This window comes from Nycticebus coucang, chromosome 1 (assembly GCF_027406575.1).
Source record: "Nycticebus coucang isolate mNycCou1 chromosome 1, mNycCou1.pri, whole genome shotgun sequence".
NCBI lineage: Eukaryota > Metazoa > Chordata > Mammalia > Primates > Lorisidae > Nycticebus > Nycticebus coucang.
Window position 1 is genome coordinate 104,114,748 of NC_069780.1, and position 23,208 is coordinate 104,137,955.

Genomic DNA, 23,208 nt, shown 5'->3' on the forward strand with positions numbered 1-23,208 from the left:
GTTGTTTTAGGAGGCCTGGACCAGGTTCGAACCTGCCAGCCTCAGTGCATGTGGCCAGCGTCCTACCCACTGAGCTACAGGAGCCACCCTAAGTGTGAGTTTTTAAACTATTGTTAACTACTATCCAAAGAATGGCCAGCTAAGAAGCATTTGTGCTTAGTCAGCCTTGAAGAGATTCATTGAATAATCAAGTTAATTACAATGGTATGAACCCTCTCAAAGTGCAAATATTTGGGGGTAGAATTAATCGCATTCCTTACTAGACTTCTGGCACTTTATGGTTTATAAGAACATAAGGGGGGGGGAATATAGAAAACTATTTTTACTAAGTGTAAACAATTTTTTATACTGTAGAGTAGAGAGAACGAGGATTTTTTTCATTTGACATGGCGGGAAGGTGAGGACTTATACTCATCTGGTTAAATGGAGAATGGCAGGACTAACTAATACATTAATTGCTCATTGAACTTAGTTAAAAAAAAAAAACTTTGTGAGAAAGATTAAAAAGATATTCTTGACAAGTAGCTTAGCTATTGGAAAAGTTAAGAGTTGAAAGCCACGCTTCCAAAATGAATATCTCAGGGAGTTTTTTGGAAAAGCGAAGATGTAAGGAGTGAACATTTTGATGTTAACAGCTGATGGTGTTAACAAATAGAAGCCACTATAAATATCTAAGAGATTTTAATTGTTTTACTTTTACTATCTTACAATACATAAATGAGCATACATACATATCCAAGCATGCAATTTTCCTTTCCAGTCTTCCGTTCCAAGACTCAGTGTAAATAAATGGTCATGGGAGGGAAAAGAGAAAGGGATAGAGAAAGAAAGGGAAGCGGGGAGAGAGAGAAGGGGAGTGGAGAGAGAGGAAGGAAACACGTCCTATACAGTAAAAACAGCTACTTGTCATTCTCACCTAAACTTTGAAGATGTAAAATGGGTAAGAAAAAATGGGATGCATTGCACCTTCAGGAGCCGTCTCTTCAGACTGCCCACCTCCTTTATTTTTATTTTTTTTCTGAGCGCTTGCTATCAGTGAAGGAAACTCAGTCTACACAGGCAACGACATTTCCTGGCCAGGTTTACGAAAGCGGATTCTAGAAGCTGCTGGTGCTCTGTTCCAATGGCGCCCGTGCACCGCGCTCTTCTCTTCCTTAGCCCTGTAAAGGGTCTGGTTCTATCCCTGGCGTTGGCACTGTGGTGTAAGGAGCCAGGGACAGTGTCACACGGGAAAAGACGTTTTGTTACTAAATCGTGCCTTTCCCTGCAAGGGAATACTGGAGAGGCCCTACTCATCCTCAAAACCGCTGGCTCTTCGCTGTTCTCAGCCGGGTGGCGGCTTCCTCCTCCCCACTCCGTCCAGTCGCGGCTGGGGCTGTGCACCTGCTCCGCGCGGTGTGTTTTTCAGAGGGCCAAGTGCTAAGCACCGCCTGCCGTGGTAAGTGGCCTGTCCCTCTGTCCTAGTGTGCGGTCGGGATTGGCCGGCCAGCCAGGGTCGCCGGGCCCCGCCCCCGCGCCCCTTTGCAGCGCTCTGGGTCTCAGGTTTGCCCGAAGACTGAGAGCCGGATTCCGGCGGGCGCCGGGAGCAAGTGGAGGAGCGTCCTCGCTCTGCTCTCGGCGGCTTCTCCATCCGTGAGCTTTAGAGAACCGTTCCTCAGTACCGAGGCATTTCAGGCCCTTCGTCTCACCCCCTCGTCTGCTTTCACGGCACAAAGCACCCGCCCGTTTTTAACCCCTGTCTCTTCCCGGGACAGACCTTCCACCCTTTGGCGAGTACCGGTCCGCGGATCGCGGGGGGCTGTCCGAGGTGCTGAAGCCTCCCAGAGGTTTATCTTCGCCCTCGCCCCGCGGGGTTGGACCGCGCGTCTCCGTCGCTGTCTGGTTCCCCATGCCTTGGAGAAGGGGACTATTTTCAGGATCGTGAATCTCTCCCCGTATCATGGCCCACGTGAGACACTTTCGGACGTCAGTTTCCGGATTTTACTTCTGGGAGGCAGCAGTGTTACTCAGGTGGGTCCATTTGTATTTAACAGCAATCACTCGTTGGCACTCCCACTGAGGAATTTGCAATTCTATATTGACTTGTTGAAAGGGTCCCTTAAGTCTTCTTGTTTTCTACCGGAAACTCTAGCAGCCTATTTATTTAGATCTCTGCGAAACAGGTAATTCGCTCCATCTTCACTGATTAGTGAGTCTATCTTAGTAACTGGCACCTTATTTGCTGCTGAGATTACTCTGGAAGAAAAGTTTCAAAAGACTACGTTTTCTCTCTCCAATTGCTTTTGAAGTTTCCCTTTTCTAAATGAATTACAGTATTTTCTGGGTGTTTCCTTTTTTGAAAGCTGTGAAATACTTAGTCATTACAGGTGGGCTATTGCTAACTTTTTAAAAGGCAGAAATGTAGTACATAAACATTTACTGATACGAGAACTCTGAACTTTGTTGATACATCCAGACGTCAACTTAAATGAATACAAAACAAAGGCCTTGCAAGTACTATTTTATAATGACCTAGTTCAGGTAATATATGAAGGCAAAATCATGAATAGACTAGTGCATGTGTTCTGTGTCAAGAATGATCTTTTTAAAGAAAGTAATACTTAAACAAACGTATTAAGCTATGAAACATTTCTGACACATCATTTTTTATCATGTTTCAGTCATATTTGGTAGGGGTTTTTTTTACATTTAAGAGCATAAGAGAAACTAGGCAAAGTTTGAGAAACTTTCTTATATTCTTAAACAATATAGCAAAGCACGGTACTGACTCCTCATATAGAGTTTTGAACCACCAATACAATTTTTATTTTGCTATTATTATATAATTGCTGTAAAATTTCCATTTATACGGCTCACACTCTTTTTGAGAAAATCAAAGTCAAATTATTAGAGTAAGTTATGTGTATAGTAACTTCTACTTAAAGTATGTAAATATTTTCTGCATTTCTCTGTCAATTTTTCATCTTTGGGCTACATTAAGAAACATAATTTATCTCCTAAAAACAGCCTTATAGGAAGTAATATTGTTTTAACATGCCTGTATTTAATAGGAACGAGTTGTGATTATTGTATTTCTAAAATTGTTGATTTTCTTCAAAAGGGTCAAACTATTTTAAATCAGATTAGTTTCAATGAGAAATATTTGATACAACGTAGTAAATGTTTGTAACCTTATAGTTGTCAAAACGTTTGTATGTGGTAATCATAAGGTGCATGGTGCTCTTACATTGATGAAAATTTCAAGGAAAGGAGTACGAAATTCAGGTTACAATAGAAATTGAATATTTTTTACTATAACTTACTTCTTAATATCTTAGATGAAAATATGCATTTTTCTAGCACCCTGCGAGACCACGGCAGGTGGATTGCTTGAGCTCATGAATTCGAGACCAGCCTGAGCAAAAGCGAGACCCTGTCTCTGCTAAAAATAGAAAAACTGAGACAAGAGGATCACTTGAGTCCAAGAGTTGGAGGTTGCTGTGAGCTATGACGCCACCTCACTCTCTCCAGGATGATAGCTTGAGACTCTGTCTCAAAAAAAGGCATTTTTTCAAAGAAATAAGAGTAGCTTAGTTCATAGATACTTAGATTTAGGAATTTTAAGGTCAGTAACTAGAATATTTTGATCAATTAGGTCAAATTTGTATAGTGGCAATTCACCATGATAATTTTATATCATATTCTCAGATACATAATCTTCAACACTAGATCCTCTGATTTTTGTCTTTTTTATTGCAATTCATGCAAAATGTATTTAAAATTGATGATTGTGATTATAAGAATTTATCTTCATTAATTAAATAAACTCAGTTAAGAATGCATTTTATGAATAGCCAAAAAATATAATCCCTTGACAACATACAGAAATTTACACCAGACTCATATTCTTCATCAAATTTTTCCATCATTTTGTCACGATTCCTTTGTTTTCCATCCTCGATGAGAATAGCTCATCACTCTATGGAAAGCTTTAGCCATATGCAGAAATTTAAAGATTTTCACTTTTAGTGATGACACTTGAAGGAGGATTTCCTGTATGCAGTAAGGAAAGGGGAAGCTCCCTCTTCTGGAACAGTTTTGTAAAAGGAATGTCTTTTTGGAAACAATTCTTGATTCTCTAAATTTATTCCTGACGTATTGAGCAAAAAGGAAATGAGTAAAGGAAAAACAAATGCAAAATAGTATTTAGTATTAATTCCTATATATATATTGAAAGCTGAACATTGCTGTTTCATTCCTTTTTTTAATTATTAAATCATAAAGAGGTAGATCATGTATACATTCATGCATTTAGGGGGTACAATGTGCTGATTTCATATTCAAATTGGAATGCTTACATTGTGCTGGTTGATATATCCCTCACCTCATTTACTTAATTATTGTGTTAAGACATTTATACTCTATACTTAATAGATCCGACATGTACCCTTGCAATACGCACCTTAGGTGTGATCCCACCATTCACCCTCCCTCCATCTGACCTCTCCCCTCCCCTCTCAGACCCGTTCCTCCTTCATCCTGGGCCATAGTTGTGATCTATTCTTCATATGAAAGTGGGAGTGATCGTAAATTGGTTTCATAATAGTACTGAGTACACTGGATACTTTCCCCTCATTCTTGAGATACTTTTCAAAGAATCCATAATGAATGCTACAAAAAACTCTATTCTCAGAAATATGAAAATCTGAAAAAAATTGACCAGTAATTGTTCCTTATTTCATTAGTGTGAGAACTAAAATTCAAAAGCCACACATACATGTATATATATGTGTGTGTGTGTCTGTGTGTGTCTATATGTATGTATATATATATATATATATACATATAAAATATATAAATAATAATGTATATATTTTATTTTAAAAGAATTTTTCCAGGACAATTTGGAGGCAAAGATATCAATGAAAAACCACAGGTACTTATACGTAAATAATGCATTGATACAGACCTCTGTTTCATAAAATTTCAAATAATTTTTAACAAATTATTGATACAACATACACAGAAAAATGTGCACCAACAGTAAGTTTCCATCCAGATAAGGTTCCGCAAAGGGAAGACACACAGGTCAAAAGACCACAGACCAAGAAGTAGATGGGTAAACATCACAGTTGCGCCTGTCCTGCCTTCTCCCTCCACCACCTCTTTTCCCAGGCACTACCCCGCCCAAAAGTGACCACTCTCCTGACTTACACAATGAACATGTTCCTCCTGATTTTGAACTTTTTAGAAACACTCATTTGAGTCTGTTTTATTTTTACGAACATTACCTTTATCCGATTTCTCCATCTTGGCACGTGTAGTGATAGCTTATTTTATTCTTGTTAAAATACGGTATTCTACTTTACAAACACATCGCAATCAACGTGTCTATTGTCCTGTTGAGGAATATTTGGGTATCTTTCAGATTTTGGCTAGTACAGTGATGAATGTCTTAGAACATCGTTTTGTGGATTATTCATTATCCATTTTGGAGAAATTCAACTATGTGGGTTGGGTCCAAGACTTACCAGTATGTCTTAGTAGGTACTACCAGTTTTCCAAAGTAGTTGTCCCTACTCATGCTCCCGTCAGCAATGTGTGAGAGTTACTTTTGCTTACTAGGATAACCTTTGACCAATGCAACATTATTAAAAAGATTTCCAGCATTTTCTAGCATATTATTGTGAGAGAACAGATGACACCTTAGTTTTTTTATGTTGGCATAATATCTACTTTTTGATAAATAAACTTTAGTAAGGCAAAAGCAGCAAAAAGAAAATATTGACAGGTACAATATAATTAGAAGTATTCATTGCGAGAATATGTCAGGCATAAGAAATGCAAGTTTTAAAGGGGAATTTTTAAGAGGATGATTTAAAAATAAATACAAGTGAGAAGGCTGCATAAACAGACATAAGTAATCTGAATTTCCAAGTAGTGAAAATTTCAAATGTCCATGCTTCTCTAAGATCTTTCTTAGAGAAATGAAACGATTCTTCCATGGCTTTTGGGTTTTAGTTCTCACACTAATAAAATAAAGAACAAAGTGTCAGTGTTCAGCTTTCTTTGAAATGCAGATAAGTGATGATTATGAAGAGCTTGCAGAATGAATTCCAAAAGCATGACAATGGCCAAAAGTAGTAATTTAAATTGATTGTTTTCATACCATCCCATTAAATTTTTCATCTTTACAGGTCAATACCAACACAATGTTTGCTACCTGAATAAATTATGGCACGTTGTATCAAAAAATGAATTTTAGATGTCATGATAATCAAAAATGGGATGTTTGCTTGGTTTGCTTCAAAGCCTAAGAAAACCATTTTAGCACAGAGCTCTTGGTTTTCTTTTGATATGTTTGGAGGAAGTGGGAAATCCTTTTTAATCTTAGCTCTATTTTCTCATCTAAGATATGGTAGAAAAAATATGCTTCTGTGAATAGAACTTTACTATTATGATGATTTGTTATCTACTGATAGACTATCAAAATTATATACAGCTTTTTTTAAAAAATTTGCTACATTGAATATATGATTCATCCCTTTTTGCCTGGAAATAATTGTAAATTATCCTGTGTGTAGAAGAGTCATAGCCCATCTCTTCAGCCAAAGCCTTAAGCAACCTACTCTGACAATTTAGAGCACAGCTTGGAGAATATTACCTTTTATATATCTTTTCCCTCCCTTAACCAGACAACTACGTACTGAGGCAAGCTAATTAAAAATTATGTGTTTAATGTATAATGTTAAGAAATTCACAAGATTTATTCACCAAATTCAGTGCACAAATTCTTGTGCAATGTGCAGTTTAGCTATGGATGATTGTATGAATAGCACCTTTTTTCCATCATGGAACTCAGAGTCTCTAGAAGAAAATGCAAAGGGTCAAGCATCAAAAGAAAAACACAAATAGCGATGTTTTAGGAAAGAGATAGGAAAGCTATCAAGAGGGATTGATGCTTGCGACTCTTTGTAAAATACGTTTTCAAGGGGCACAAAATGAGATATAAAGGGAATATTCTTTGCAAAAGGGATGAGATAAGTATATAATATATGTGTAGGAAATGTTGATGGTCCAATTCAGTGGAAGAAATTACAGTTTATGATTAAAAATGTTATTCCATAATGTTAGCAAGAGCTACTGAGCTGGATATAGCAAAAAATCTGAGAAAATATGGAGGAATCATAGTATTCTTTCACAATAGATTATGAAGAAAATTTAGAAGCAGATAATTTAATTATAAATGGGTAGTTATCATTACAGGAATAGTCTTGCAACTTTACTCAAATTTCTCTATAAATCCCTCCCCACCAGAAGTAGAGTTTAATGTTTGCATTCAGGCCCTCGCTTGTAAAGAAGCCATGTAGGTAAATGAGGAGGTGAGCGGGGGAAGCAGTCACACCAAGGATTTCTAGGATGGGCAGCTGCATACAAAGGAAAATGTCTGCATGAAAAGAATCTGGGGACACATTATATACAAGTTCTCATAATGTATTACACAGGTGCACAGCACATTTACAGTAGTTTCTCAATCTTCACGTACAGATTTTAGACCTGAATAAAAGGTATTATAGATTAATGGCAAGTAAGTGAAAGAAGAAATGCATTTAACTGAGTGTGTTACTAATACAGGATGCATGCTAGTTGAAGAAAAGAATATTATTGTGGCTCACACCTGTGACCCCAGCACTCTGAGAAGCTGAGGTAGGAGGATCTCTTGAGCTCAGGAGTTCAAGACCAGCCTGAGCAAGAGCAAGACCCCATCTCCACTAAAAGTAGAAAAACTAGCCAAGCTTGGTGACAGGCACCTATAGTCACATCTACTTGGGACGCTGAGGTGGGAGAATCACGTCATCCCAGGAGTTTAAGGTTGCTGTGAGTTATGATGCCACAACGCTCTACTCAGGATGACAGAGTGAGACTTAATCTCAAAAAAAAAAAAAAAAAAGGAGTATGATTGTTTAATCTACTGAACAGAATTTTTTTACTGCTGAGAAAAATTCACAAAACATGGAAGGTAATGTTTTTCCCCTAATAAAAGCAATATGAATTGCATTTCATAGCTGAACTTTCATGTTTCATTATGCCTGAAGCCCTATGACACTTTTTTTTAAGGCAAGCATAGAACAAAGTTTATTCAGGAACAGAAAGGCAGGTTTACAGAGTAAGAACAAGATAGGCATACAGGACAGGATACAAGCTTGCAGAGCAAGATATGCTGGCCATACACAGCCTGCCTTGCCAGGGCAACCAGGTAAAGAGGCACTCTAGGACATTTTGAACTAAAAGTCAAGTTTGGAAAAATACAGATATTGAAGGCCTGGTATTTTAGGCCTTCCAAGAGGTGGATTTTTATTTCCAGTTTTAATATAAAATAATGCCACACCTGATGATTGGACTGGCTACCCCGGAAACCTTGCTGTCAAAGGCATTTTTACTTGACATTTCTATTTTATATTTGCTGTTAAAAGCCTTCTTTTTGTAAAACCTGTATTTTTGTTGTTGTTGTTGATGTTCTTTCTAGTTTGGTGGCCACAAAGAAAACAGATAGTGCACAGTCTCGAAGTGCTGCAATGTCACCTTCTGACTTTCTGGATAAGTTAATGGGGAGGACATCGGGTTACGATGCAAGAATCAGACCCAATTTTAAAGGTAATTCTTCAGCTTACTATTTTATATATGCGTTTTTTTGTTTGTTTGCTTGTTTGTTTTGAGATAGTCTCACTTTGTCACCCTTGGTAGAGTGCCGTGGTGTCACATCTCACAGCAACCTCCAACTCCTTGGGCTTAGCCAATTCTCCTGCCTCAGCCTCCCGACTACAGGAACTGGGACCACAGGCGCCCACCACAGTGCCTGGCTATTTTTTGTTGCAGTTTGGCCAGGGCCGGATTTGATCCCGCCACCTTCAGTATATGAGGCTGGCGCCCTAGCCACTGAGCCACAGGTGCAGCCCTATATATGTGGGCACCTTTATCAAATAATATATATATATATTTTAATTGATTTTACCAGAAATTGTAATGCTTATTACCAATAATCTCCCAAACACTGTATTAGTCACAGATACATCTTGAAAAATGAAATCTGTTCACATGTTCACAGCTACCATAATTTTCCTTCTTTGGACCAACAATTTTTCTTTCTCTGATTCTTTAATTTTTTTTTTTGAGACAGAGTCTCCCTATGTCACCCTGGGTAGAGTGCCATGGCGTCACAGCTCACAGCAACCTCCAACTCTTGGGCTTAAGCTATTCTCATTCCCTGTAGGACTCCCAAGTAGCTGGGACTACAGGCACCTGCCACAATGCCTGGCTATTTTTTTTGTTGCAGTTGTTTAGCCGGTCCGGGCCAGGTTCAAACCCGCCACCCTCCGTGTACGTGGCTGGTGCCATAACCATTGTGCTATGGGCACCGAGCCCTCTCTAACTGTTATAATACTTATTTTCTTGACCATTTATTTTAGAAACAGATGGGGTATTTTGTGTGTGTGTACATATGTCATTTAATTCTTCTATCAGCTATCTTTCTAACTGGAATGGAAGCTTCTTTACGAATTGGCAATAAGCTTCCCCATCTGGAAATCTCTCCCTGTAGGACTCTTCACATTATGGAAAATCAAACAATTGCTAAATTTACTTACTGGGAAATGGGCCGGATTACAAACTAAAAGACATTAATAATGTTTAAAAGTATTCCGCCTACCCCATGCCTTACCTGAATTTCTAATAAAGACTGTAATCGTCAAATTTATTTTTTCATGATTCTATTTAGGTAGTGCACCTTGGCAGGAATATCATGGAAATGATCCAACCTTCTTCTGATTGCATCTTATCAGAAGGTGGATCGTGTCAAATTTTGCAATCACTGGTGATGTTCACTTTGATTACTTGATTAAGCAGGACACACACTCTATGTGTATCCACATAGTACATATGCTTATACCTACTGATGTATGTCTATATTTACCTCCCATTTTATCTTTTGAAAACCACGAGTTCATATTACTTATGTCCAACGCCATAGGTTTATTTCTAGTTTGAGTTTCTGACTCGAACTCCCTCTTCCGACAGTAAGAAAGCTGGCTCCAATTATCCTCAGTGTCATTACTTACCTTATCTCCTTACAGTGCTTGTCTCCCACGTGAACACCCTCCTACTGGGACCTGCACTCTTCCTCATGGTCCTCTCCCTGTGTAGAGCCCTGTTCAATGTTCACAGGGCAACTCCACATGCCACAGTGTCTCCACGAGGACACTCCTCCCCTTTGTCTGGTCCTGAGCCCCCCACTCTGCACCAGGGTGTCCCATGTGAGCACATCTTCCTCACTTCTTGTGGCTCAGTGCTCCAGGCCCTATGCTTTTCTCCGTAGACGTCTTTCCTCCTGCTCAGGGTCTCATACCCCTCCCAGCCACCCCAGATGTCCGGTATCACGTGACTAAATGGCTTTAGGAATGCATCACCGGAAAGAAAGAGAAAGGAAGGGAAAGAGAGAGGGGACCTATAAACTGGATTCTGTCCTTATGCCATCATTTACAAAGCTTTCTAAGGCGCCTAACAAATTATTAAAAATCTAGATTTTAATCATCAAATATGCTTTGTGTCAATTAAAACATAAAATAACTTCTGTCCTTGTGATATGTGTGTGTCCATTTCTATAAAGTAAAAATAATTCACTTTTCTAACTTATTTAGAAATTTATTCTTTCTTTTCTTTTCTTTTCTTGTTTTGTTTTGTTTTGGAGACAGAGTCTTTGTTAGAGTAGACTTTGGGTACAGTGCTATGGCACTTTCTTCGGGTAGAGTGCTATGGCATCATAACTCACAGCAACCTCAAACTCTTAGGCTCAAGTGTGATCCTCCTGCCTCAGCCTCCTAAGTAGCTGGGACTACAGGTGCCCACCACAGTGCCTGGCTAGTTTTTCTATAGATGAGATTTCACTTTTGCTCAGGCTGATATTGAACTCGTCAGCTCACGGAATCCTCCTACCCCAGCTTGCCAGAGTGCTGGGATCATAGGCGTGAGCCATCACGCATGGCTTGAAATGTAATCTTTCAATTGCATCCTATGTCTTTTAAAAGGATAAACATTTAATACAATATTATACTAAAAATTCCTTAGAATCATTCTTATGAAAATCTAGTTGGTTGTCTACCAGTCTTAGATCTGCTCAGTGAATGACTGATTGCTCCCCACTGTGGATAATGATAACACCATCATCACGATATTAGCAGTAGCAATGGTATCCTTGCTTTGCATTGTACTGTGTTATTCTGTCTTCATTTCATTGCTGAACTTAGAAGCTCCTTTCTATTTCTTTAAAGAACATCTAAAAGAAAACCTGCTGCTGAAAACATCTGCAACTACTGTCACTTGCTTTCCAGGCCAATGATGCCTAATATAACCACACTTAAAAAGCGCAGTTTGCCATATGGACACTATGGCAGTTACTTGGTCTGTTGCTAAACATAGCCGTGTGCTGGATGCATACAACAGGTTTTGCATTGGCTCAGAGAAGTAGCAGACTGGCTGAAAACTGCTAAACAGGTGTTCTCTATAATGGCAATAGAAGATGTACGATCTTTTCTGAGCGTTATTCTCTACAGAATTTTGGAATGTCCCTATCAATAGCCTGGATAGAAAGTCCATTCCAGGATTGTCACCCTGCTCTGACATATCAGAAGTCTGAAGTGCAGGACACAATACCTTTAAAACGTAACAGTGCTGTGTTCATTTTGCGCTTTGTAATCTATCTCCATGGACTGTCACCGCCCTTGGTCAGGTCCATTCTGTGCACACATATGTGTACACACACACACACACACACACACACAACACACCAAACTATTACGATGAATTCCTAATTGTTTTTTCTCCAAACTTTTAGCTGGATGCAACCTTTCATGGTGTCGTGGAGCTCCTACACTCCTGTGATCCAGAATCTCTAAGGCCTCCAAAGTTCTCAGGATGTAAATTCAATAAATTTGTGAACCTGGGCTTCACATTCAGGACGCTGATGACTGAAAGAATGGCTTTTATTTTCAAATTGCTTTATTCTTTAATATTTAAAAAATTTTTCTTTTTCTTTTTTGGGACAGAGTTTCACTCTGTCACCCAGGCTAGAGTGCCATGGCACCATAACTCACAGGAGTCACAAACTCCTGGGCTCAAGCAGTCCTCCTGCCTCACCCTCCTGAGTAACTGGTACTATAGGCAGCCGCCACTACACGTGGCTGTTTTCTCTATTTTTAGTGCAGATGGGGTCTCGCAGCTCCTGAGCTCAAGGGATCCACCTGCCTCGGTCTCTCAGAGTGCTGAGATTACAGGCGTCAGTCACCATCCCCAGCCATTAAAATTTTTAAACGTTATTCTTATTTACTCTTGTCTTTGTATCTCTTTCAAGTGAGTGTCTGACATATTTATTGAGATTTAGAATTAGAATTTGGTGCCTGAATCTATTCACCCTTCTTCCTGCTGTAGAATATCTATACAAATGGGAACCAAATACGATTTTGCTTCTAATATCCAGGCAGGGAACTAATCTGGTAACTAGATAGGGAATAAAGTTTTTACCCAAGAATGCTGTGAACTACTTTACCTCTAAAATTTAGATTTTGAAGGCAGGCTGACTTTTTACTTTTAGGAAGAGACTTTCTGCATCTTATTAGAGGCATGTTGTAGAGGCAGGGGCTGGAGTCTATTTCAAATAAAAGGAGGCATCATGATCCTAACTATTAGTAAAGTCTCAATTAATTGCTTGTTTTTTTAACCACTATTCTTTGATGGAAGTGTTCTTTTTCTTATTCCATCCATTGGTCATACTATTAAAGCCTTTGGTAGCAAGGGATGCCAGCACCATATTTTAGGAGGAAAACAAAAATATTAGGAATGGCTTGAAGACCATACCTAATACCATTCCTTTCAGAACGTTCCTAGAACACTAGTATAGGCCACATAGCACCTGCTCCCAAGGGACACTGAAATATACAGAACAGACATGATTAATTCCAGAACCCTTAGGCCTATGCTGAATTTTTGCCTCAATTTTAGTTTTCACCACTATTGTCTATAATCCTATGAATAATAACCAAATTTGAAAGATGAGGCCAAAAATATGATAGAGAATGCCTCATTTTTTATTCAATGCCCATGGAAAATTATACTCCAGAAAATAAAGACTGGCTGGGTGTGGTGGCTCACACCTGTAACCCCAGCACTCTGGGAGGCCAAGGCAGGAGGATCTCTTGAGCTCAAGAGTTTGAGTTCTGATGCCATAGCACTCTACCCAGAGTGGCAGAGTATTGCTCTTCTAAATAAATAAATAAACACAGAATAATAAAAGGGAGGCAAGAGAAAAAAGGTGCAAAAAATAAAGACCTTTCCCCTTGCTAAATTAAAGTTTTAAAAATCATTTCTACAGGCTTGGAGCCCATAGCTCAGTGGTTTTTGTGCCAACCACTACACCTGAGGCTGGTGGGTTTGAACCTAGCCCAGGCCTCCTAAAACAATGACAACTACAACAACAATAAAAAGATAGCCAGGTGTTGTGGCAGTCGCCTGTAGTCCCAACTACTTGGGAGAATGAGGCAAGTGACTTAAGCCCAAGAGTTTGAGGTTGCTGTGAGTTGTGATGCCACAGCATTCTATCGAGTGCAACATAGTGAGACTCTGTCTCAAAAAAAAAACTCCCCGCTGTTTAATTATTCATTCAAGTTTAATCCAGAAAGATCAAATCATATGGCGCTATCAGTCTGCTAGTAGCAGCTTCTTCCAACAAGATGCATCTCCAACTCCAGTTTTTTGAAGGTGAATCAACCCAATACGAAGGCTCTTGTGTTTTCCCTCTCGAGAGAGTGTGAGGCAATAGAGCATAACAGAACTTACCTTAAGCCAAGTAATGTTCCCAGATTCATATTTGCTATCTCCAGCAAAAGAAATAGAGTTTTGGTGCTGTCTGGGGAAAACAGAGAGTAACCTAGAAAACATCACAGATTGGTTTCAGCCAGACACTGTGGTTCACACCTGTAATCCCAGCAATCTGGGAAGCTGAAACAGGTGGATCTTGAACTCAGAAGTTCCAGACCAGCCTGAGCAAGAGTGAGACTCCGTCTCTACTAAAAATAAAAAAAATAGCTGGGCATGGTGGTGGGCATCTGTAGTGCCAGATGCTCGGGAGCCTGAGGCAGGTGGATTGCTTGAGCCCAAGAATTTCAGGTTGTTGTGAACTGTGACACTGGGGCATTCTACCCAGGGTGACAGAGTAAGACTCTGTCTTAAAAAAATTTGGTTTTAGCTTTTTTTTTTTTTTTTTTCGAGACAAAGTCTTACTTTATCTCCCTTGGTAGAGTGCTGTGGCGTCACAGCTCACAGCAACCTACAACTCCTGGGCTCTGGAGATTCTCTTGCCTCAGCCTCCCGAGTAGTTGGGACTACAGGCCCCTCCCTGCACCATGCCCGACTATTTTTTTGTTGCAGTTTGGCCAGGGCTGGGTTCAAACCGCCACCCTCGTTATATGGGGCCGGTGTCCTACTCACTGAGCCACATGCGCCACCCTGGTTTTAGCTTTTTAAGGATGCCAATCAGCCTGTATATATATTTCAGAGTTCACTTTAGGCTTATATTCAGTTAAGAAAAAAAGTACCTTTGACAGTTTATTGTAACCTTGTACTTCATTTACAATGGGATTTAAAAATTATGAAGAAGAATTGCTTTCTCCTCTTTCACATAGTGACATAAGATAATCCTCTTATCTTACAAACTTTAGAAATGTGTAAATATTTAGAAATAACCCACGAAGATATAAAATGTTTATCAGTAACCACATATGGCTTCTCCAGGATTCAGAGCTATTTTAGTGTTTTCTTATTTCATCCATCCTTCACATTAAAAAAAGAATTGCTTATCTGTTTTAATGTTATGTTCTATGTATCTCCATGCTTAATGAACTTCAGGTTCTATTTTATTATCAGTGTTCACCAAATTCATAATAGGCAACTCTCTTATCAAAATTAATAGCCTTGAATTTTTAATGTTCCAAAGCACTGACTCCTTTATCCATATTTTTCTTTAAGAAAATTTTAGTTCATGGTTATCCCAGTAGTAGATAAGGCCACAGACTTTCTAGTCTGGAATTCCATAGGCCAATGGTTTCTAAGCATTCCTGCACATTTCAATCTCCTAGAGCACCTTGGTTGTTTGCCATATCAACTAAATTAGAAGGAGTGAATCAGGTATCTGTATTTTTTTTTAAAGATCCAAAGATTATTTCAATGCACAGTATAGTATTCAGAGGCCCACAGCCTCAAAATCCAGAGCTCTACAACACAGAAGCTTCAAAACCCCCATGGAGGGCGGAACAGGTTTGAAGATCCTTAGAAAGTCCATCTTCGGAGCTGTATCTCTATTTGACATGTGTGGATAAGCCTCATTCAAATGGCTTCTCATTTGACTTGACTGAGAACTTTCTTGTTGGGGAGAAGCCCTATTCCTTAAAAGCAGTTGGAAAATTGTTAACATTGTAGCTGCTTACAGCTGCCATGGTTGGGGCAAACAACAGCCAGAACAAAAAATTTGAAAGATCTGAGGAAGTTAGGTGTCTGTCCCTAGGAAGCTCTGAACAGCTTTGCCATATTATGTAACCTAGAGGTTATGTGAGTGTGTCGGGCTGAGGCCAGGAAGCCCTATCAGGGCCCCAGTAGCTCTGGTCTGGCTGACCTCAGGCCCTGAGCAAGCAGGAGGTATAGAGGAAGAGGGTACAGTTGCAAACTGCCTGAGTACTGAAAGCAGGACCCAAAACAAACACAAAGCCCCTAGACAAAAGGCAGAAGATTTACTGGCTCCAGCCAATAAACCCTAGAAATCTCCAGCCAGTGTAGTTGAGCACCAAACTCACTAAGCAAAGAGGTCTCAGTGGCTCAGTGGCATGACAGGGAAATACAAACTTCCCAGTATCAGTCCAGGTAAGTCACTACATCACCAAGAGTAAGAATAAGAAAAACCAGCAACACAAACTGTGGGTTGGAAGTGGGAGGGTCAGGTTTCCCAGAGTTGCTTTAACATATCATCTTAAAAAAAAAAAAAAGAGTCCAATTTTCAAGAAATTTATGAGAAGAGCAAAAAAAGAGAAACGTATATAGCCCATGCATGGTGGGGGCAAAGATCAAGAGAAATTGTCTTTGAAGGAGCCCAGATGTTGGACTTTAAATTAGGCATTCACAGAACCATTGGAGATATCTAGATTATGGAAACTGAGTCCATGAGAGATTAAGTAACGGTTAGCGAGAAGTATGTGAAAATATTATAGGCAAGTCTCTGAACAACCTTAATGTTTTCATCTCTTTTCCAGGCCCTCCAGTTAACGTCACATGCGACATATTCATCAACAGCTTCGGCTCCATCGCAGAGACCACCATGGTAGGCATGTTACTATGTAACAAGCGTCACACTAGAGTAATCTATAATCACTGGCAATTTTTCTGCTGTTACATAATTTACAACCCAAATAAATATAACAAGATTTTAAAAGATCCGATTAGTGGTATAATTAAATTAGAATCAGCTACATTATAATTTATTTAGAAGTACTATATTGGAAAATAAATGTAAGGGAAAACAACACAATCTCATGCTAAGCCTTGAAATAAAATGGACATTTTTACTATATAAATAATTTTATTTCTTTGTAATGCTATTTGGTAGCCAGACATAAGCATGGTAGTAAATTCTTTCAGGTTTAATTATCCTCTACACTTACAAATTTATTTATGTTGAGTATTCTGATTACTTTTTCAAATGAATATAGAATTTGCCTAAACATTAAATATTTTGCAAATAGTAGTATAGTCATCACTTAACAGTTATGTCATTGAGTTATTAAAGCCAGATAAACCTAGAAATGGTTGTTACAGACCAAATTCATTGTCTTCACTTTTACAACTTTCTTTAAAGATCACATTATCTTATCTTTGTCCTGTAGTTTCTATTCTGCACGTTAGCTAAAATAGAATGCAGAAATAGACACTTTACTTACTAAATATATCTACCACATTATTTAGCAGCCAGTCTATTTTTCTTGAGACTATGTATGAATTACATAGGTTTATACTCTATTTCTGAAGTTATGGAGTATAATTTGCCTTACTTTTCAAAGTTAATATTAACTAAAATATGGGGTAAAATACTTACAGATTTAATAGTTTCAGAAATCATTATTAAATATGCTCACTGGATGATAAATTTTCTTAGAAAAATAATCTAATATCCAAATTATGACATGTGGGGGGGTATTCATGTATATAGGGTATATTTATAGGGATCATCTCAACACTGAGAGATTATTCAGGCACCTGTTCTTTTTAAACGCTGTCTTTGTAATGTCTGCAACATCTTGTCATTTACTAGAATCTCTGCAGTTCTAGTCAAACAATATAACTATAATGGAAGCATTATAGGAGAAGAACTGAACTTACATTTGAGGACATTGCATAGAATTATCTTTTCTTTTTCTTTCTTTTTTTTTTTTTTTTTTTTTGAGACAGAGTCTCACTATGTCACCCTCGGTAGTGTGCTGTGGCATCACAATTCACAGCAACCTAAAACTCCTCGGCTTAAGCGATTCTCTTGCCTCACCCTCCCAAGTAGCTGGGACTACAGGTACCTGCCACAATGCCCAGCTATTTTTTGGTTGTAGTTGTCATTGTTGTTTGGCAGGCCCAGGCTGGGTTTGAACCCGCCAGCTCCAGTGTATGTGGCTGGCACCCTAGCCGCTGAGCTACAAGTGCCGAGCCAACATTGAATCATCTTAAGTATAGTGCTCTGTAAGTTAACATGTATGTATGGGCATGGGTTTAAAGACAGAGAAAATACCTGTAATTTGTTTGCACAACCAAAACGTTGTGCTTCTGCTGTGATTCCATCTCTAAAGTGGCTAGAATCCTGTTTTGAGCTTTGACACATTTCAGATTCTGGTTGAATATCTGTTCTTGATTTATATCCTGCCTTTGTACACACAGTTCAAATCACCCAGAGATGGTGGAACTGCTTTAACTTTCTTCTACTCAAGCATCCCCAAATTGTATTTCTAGTCCTGGTGACTTTCTCATCTTAATTGTTTCAATACACACCGGATAATTCTAAAATCCTGTAAATATGGACATATTCTTTTTACATAGTTTATTCATTCATCCAATAAATGTTTTTTGGGCTGGGCACAGTGGCTCAAGCCTGTAATCTCAGCACTCTGGGAGACCAAGGTAGGAGGATCCCTTGAGCTCACGAGTTCCAGACCAACCTGAACAAGAACAAGACCTCGTCTCTACTAAAAATAGAAAAACTAGCTGGGCATGGTGACAGGTGCCAGATACTTGGGAGACTGAGGCAGGAGGATTGCTTGAACCCAGGAGTTTGCGATTGCTATGAGCTATGACTCTTGGGCACTCTACCCAGGGCAACAGAGTGAGACTCTGTCTCAAAAAAAAAAAAAATGTTTTTGAGGGCTTATGTTGAGCCAAGCATTTTGCATATCAAGGATAAAATAGTCATTTTATTCTGACCAATCTTTTATTGACTTAGTAGTAAGCCATAAACCACTTCTATTATAGAGTTGAAATTATGAGCCTCATTTTTCTAACTTTTTGTTGCTATTTAATATACATGCAGAAAAAGACATGCATTATAGAGATGGAGTGCAGTGACTTATCCCAGAGTGAACACTTAGAAATGAAAGAGTAGTATCCAGGAAGCCTGCTATACCTCCTGGCATTCCCTGTCCTTTATGTTTCCTGAAGTGGGCTGGGTGCATACGCAGCACTGTGGTATTCCAAAATGAACATTTTGGCTTAACTGCCTATTTTCAGAAACAGATGATTCCCCATCTTGTCACACATATGTTAAAGAGTTAGAGAGTTGTTCTGGTATGTGATTTAAATCAGTATTTACTCATGGAACCAGAGCTTTACACCAGTGCCCATAGAATAAATTATTATTATTATGATTGTTATTATTATTATTTTGAGACAGAGTCTCCCTAATGTCATCCTGGGTAGAGTGCTGTGGCATCACAGCTCACAGCAACCTCCAACTCTAGGGCTCAAATGATTCTCTTGCCTCAGCCTCCCAAGTAGGTGGGACTACAAGCACCTGCCACAATGCCCAGCTATTTTTTGGTTGCAGTTGTCATTGTTTGGCAGGCCTGGGCTGGATTCGAACCCACTAGCTCCAGTGTCTGTGGCTGGTGCCCTAGCCACTGAACTACAGGCACTGAGCCTGAATAAATTATTTTATAAAATAAAAACAAAAAAGGTGATTGACTTTGGTACAATAGTTTCTCAAGTGCTTGTACGTACTAACATGCGGCAGGGCTTGAGGATAGCATCTGAGGGGCTGGGGTTATCTCATGGACCTGTCCAACTGGACGGGTTTTTGTCTTCCTCACAAATGATGTTTTCACATTTTAGTTGGAACAACATGCATGCACATTAGAATGCTACTTTGAATCTTTAGATTTTCTCTTCCCTCCTCTCCTCTCCTTCCTTCCCCTCCGCTCCCCTTTCTTCTCCTCTTTTCTTTGATTTTTTGTTTCAGACAGAGTCTCAGTCTGTCACTCTGGGTAGCGTGCCAAAGAGTCATAGCTCATAGCAACCTCAAACTCCAAGGCTCAAGTGATTGATCCTCCTTGCTCAGCTTCCCGAGTAGCTGGGACTACAGGGGCTCACCACCACACCCGGCTAGTATTAGAGACAGGGTCTCGCTCATGCTTCTTTTCTTACAGTGTCAAGAATTGTGCCTGGTATGAGTACTACGCTGGTTCAAAAAAACTAGGCAGGAAGTATTCTTTCCTCCTGTACTCTATAAAATAGCTAATGGAATGTCAATTTTATTGCTTCCTTAAATAGTTGGTGAAATTCGCTAGTAATGGCATGGGGACTGATCATTTCATTTGCGCAAAAGTTTTCAATTACAAGCACTTCTGGAACGGATATAGAACTATGTAGTGCTTCTATAGTGTCAGTTTCGCAATAGTTGTAGTTTTCATGGAAATTTTCCATTTCTTTAAAATTGCCACTTTATTTACATAAACTTATTTATAGCATCTTTTTACTCTTAGGGATTTTGCAAAGTTTCTATTTTTTTCTTCTGGTAGTTTGATTTCAACTCCTTACTGTCTTAATTAATTTACATATGGATGTATTTCATTTTAATTCTACTAAGGATTTTTGCCACCTTGTGAATGTATGATTAATGCTTGTTTTCTTCCAATATTCAATTCATGTCTCTTCAATTGTTCTTTTATAGTGTGTGTGTGTGTGTATGTGTGTGTGTGTATATATATATATATACATTTTTTTTTTTTTTTTGCAACACAGTCTCACTCTATCACCTTGAGTACAGTGCCATGTAGTCATAGCCCATAGCAACATCAATCTCTTGGGCTCAAGTGATCCCCTTGCCTCAGTTTTTCTTTTTTCCCTATCTTTAGGAGAGACAGGGTCTCCCACTTGCCCAGGCTGGTCTCGAACTCCTGAGCTCAAGCAATTTACCTGCCTTCGGCCTCTTGCACCTAACCAAGTTCCAGCCTCTTCTATTTTTAGTAGAGACTGTGTGTTGCTCTTGCTCAGGTTGATCTTGAACTCCTGAGCTCAAGGGATCCTCCCTCCTGAGCCTGCCTCAGTGCTGGGATCACAGGTGTGAGCCACCACATGTGCCTTCTTTTATACTATATATTGATTATATTTTCTGTATCTTAATTTCTTTGTCTTAGTTTTATCACTTTTTATTTCTCTGTTCCTATTTTTTATATTTCTATCTTTATGAATTTTGACTGGCAAATTATTTTAAATCCATAAACATCCCCCAAATCTACATTTCAGACCTATACATTTTCGATTCCTTCATTATAAATAAGTCCATGACTTACATAAAGATAATTAATTCCCAGTCTAAGCTGATTATTTCCTTGTGCTATTTTATTTGGTTTTGTTGGAATAACATTTTCTCCCTGTGTTGATTTATCAAACAGATTTCAAGAACATCCTATTATTTTGTCCAACTTGCTTTAAGATTCATTTTTTTCCTTTTAAAATATTTTATCTAAAACCACAAATATTTATTTAAAATTTTGTAATTATGGGGGGTAGAGACAAGATGGTTGACTGGAGCCACCTTTCCACAGAGTCTCCTGTGGAGAAGGAGAGTTAAAGGACAGAATTTTAGCAATTAAGCCAATAGTTTGGAGCTGAGCCAAAAGAGAAGGTTGAAGAATGCACATCAACCCTGCTGAGGGAAGCTGCAACCCCAAGGAAATAAACAATAGGTACAAAATCCATCACCAAGTGGACAGGAGTCCCCTCTGCATGAGAACTGCTTGCAGTTTACTCTATACAAACAAGCGAGCAGAGTTTGGATCCCCTCCTATTTTATTCCACAGGAGAAACCCTCTAATAACTGGAATACCTTCCCTAGAGAGGACTTACCAATGTGCCATGGCACTCTCTCGTCAGGCATAAAACTGTATATATTCTCTACCTGCAATTCTGAGCTCATAGAACCCCCCTCCACTCTCACCCTGAGGTCTGGAGGTCTGTCCCCCATGAAGTCCAGATTCTTGGGCATTTTCTTGAGAGGTGTGGACAGGGTGTGGGCTGTTACTGGTCTGTGGTGATTTTTCAGCACAGGAGTAAGGAGAAGATGGTGAACTGAGGGAACCATAATGGGAGAGGGAGAGGCAATGCCCTGAGGCACAGAGCAGCAACATCAGTGGCATGAACAGTAGGGCTCACATCGCTGGGGGTATTTTGAAGAGACACTCCCTGCCTCTCTGGGCAACCAGAGGAAGCTGGGCATCTCTGGTGGCAGCCACTGGCAGAACTGATGTGGGACAGAAACACTGGCCACATGAGTACAGGGTATGCCTGAGGCAGTACCGGCATGGATGGGGCATGGCAGTACTGGCCTAGATGCATGCAGAGACAGAATACTCCCAGGGTGGGGCTGAGCCAGAAGGGCTGCTTTAATGAGCCAAAGAAGCACCTGGCCCTCAGGGGATCATAGCTGAGACAAAGGCAGGGGGGCAGAGGCTGAAACTTAAAGCTGAGGGTGAGCTCTAACCGTGCAGCCCCAATACAGACTGCAACCAAGACAGACACACCAGCTTTGGACAGCAGCACAGAAGGGGCTGAGTTGCAGTTTCTGTGAACTCAAACAGCATCTGATCTGTAGGGGAATGAATATAGCTGGGACAGAAACAAATTCTGTGAAATTGCTCTGTTTTTGTCAGCAACATCAACCAGGTGTGGGGCTGGAACTGAGTGAACTGCCTAAGGTTGTCAGGCCTCAGCTCCCCCTGCCAGATAGTGACAAAAAGCAGCAGCTTGGCTGAGGAGACATAGATCTCCCTGTGACTCAAGTAGGCGCAAGTCCCTGGAGCATCTGCTCATTGGAGGGAACTGGGTCACCTCCCTGTGGGGTTACCAGTGACTGGGTGTGGTAGGTGCAAGGTGGGGACGGAGGCATCAACCTTACCAGACGAATTTATTTGCTGGGTGGGTCCTTCTGACCTCACAGAGCCCCTGAGAAAGTCGTACTTGAGCTGCCAGCAGACCCCTGCTATCTACCCTGTTTCCCCGAAAATAAGACAGTGTCTTATTTTAAGGTGTGCTCCCAAAGATGCGCTAGGTCTTATTTTCAGGGGACGTCTTATCATTCCTGTAAGTAGGTCTTACTTTCGGAGGATGTCTTATTTTCGGGGAAATAGGGTAGTTGCTGGAGACCTTTTGAACTCTCCCACCTGAGATTGATGCTGAATGGGACAATCGATTTGGAACTCTTGAACTGGGCCAATCACCTGAGGACTATCCAAAGTGGTACCCTGGTTGTGTGGTTGTGGGAAGGTTTGATTTTCCTTTTCCATCTGTTGCCCATGGGGGTAGGGTGACTTAATTGCTGGTACTTCTCCACAGCTGAGACTTCAACCCAGAGTAACTGATTCACTAGGGTAGAACAGAGACCAGCTGAAAACAAGACAGAGCCACTTAGCCGCACCACACCAAGCAGGTCCCCAGTTTCTCAGGTCCTTTAGCAAAGCTCCAGGGGAAAAGGTACAGGCACCAGTCCCAGCTCTTGGGCAAAGGGCTGGTTATCACTACTTCAGGAACCCCCAGCCCAACTTCAACTTATCTGCTCATCTAGCCGAATGGTGTAAAATAATCATGGGGCGGAATCAGTGGAAAAAC

The 23,208-nt window shown here is 39.9% G+C and overlaps 1 protein-coding gene across 1 annotated transcript in view; it reads left to right on the forward strand.

The window, feature by feature from the left end:
• Positions 1–1,277: 1,277 nt before the first annotated feature.
• The window catches only part of GLRA3 (glycine receptor alpha 3), a 92,379-nt gene continuing 70,448 nt past the window's right edge, over positions 1,278–23,208 (forward strand). The window contains exons 1-4 of the mRNA XM_053595857.1: positions 1,278–1,438; positions 1,755–2,010; positions 8,507–8,634; positions 16,326–16,393. Coding sequence (XP_053451832.1) covers positions 1,940–2,010; positions 8,507–8,634; positions 16,326–16,393 — 267 coding nt within the window. The 5' untranslated portion in view covers positions 1,278–1,438; positions 1,755–1,939. The remainder of the gene's footprint in view (positions 1,439–1,754; positions 2,011–8,506; positions 8,635–16,325; positions 16,394–23,208) is intronic.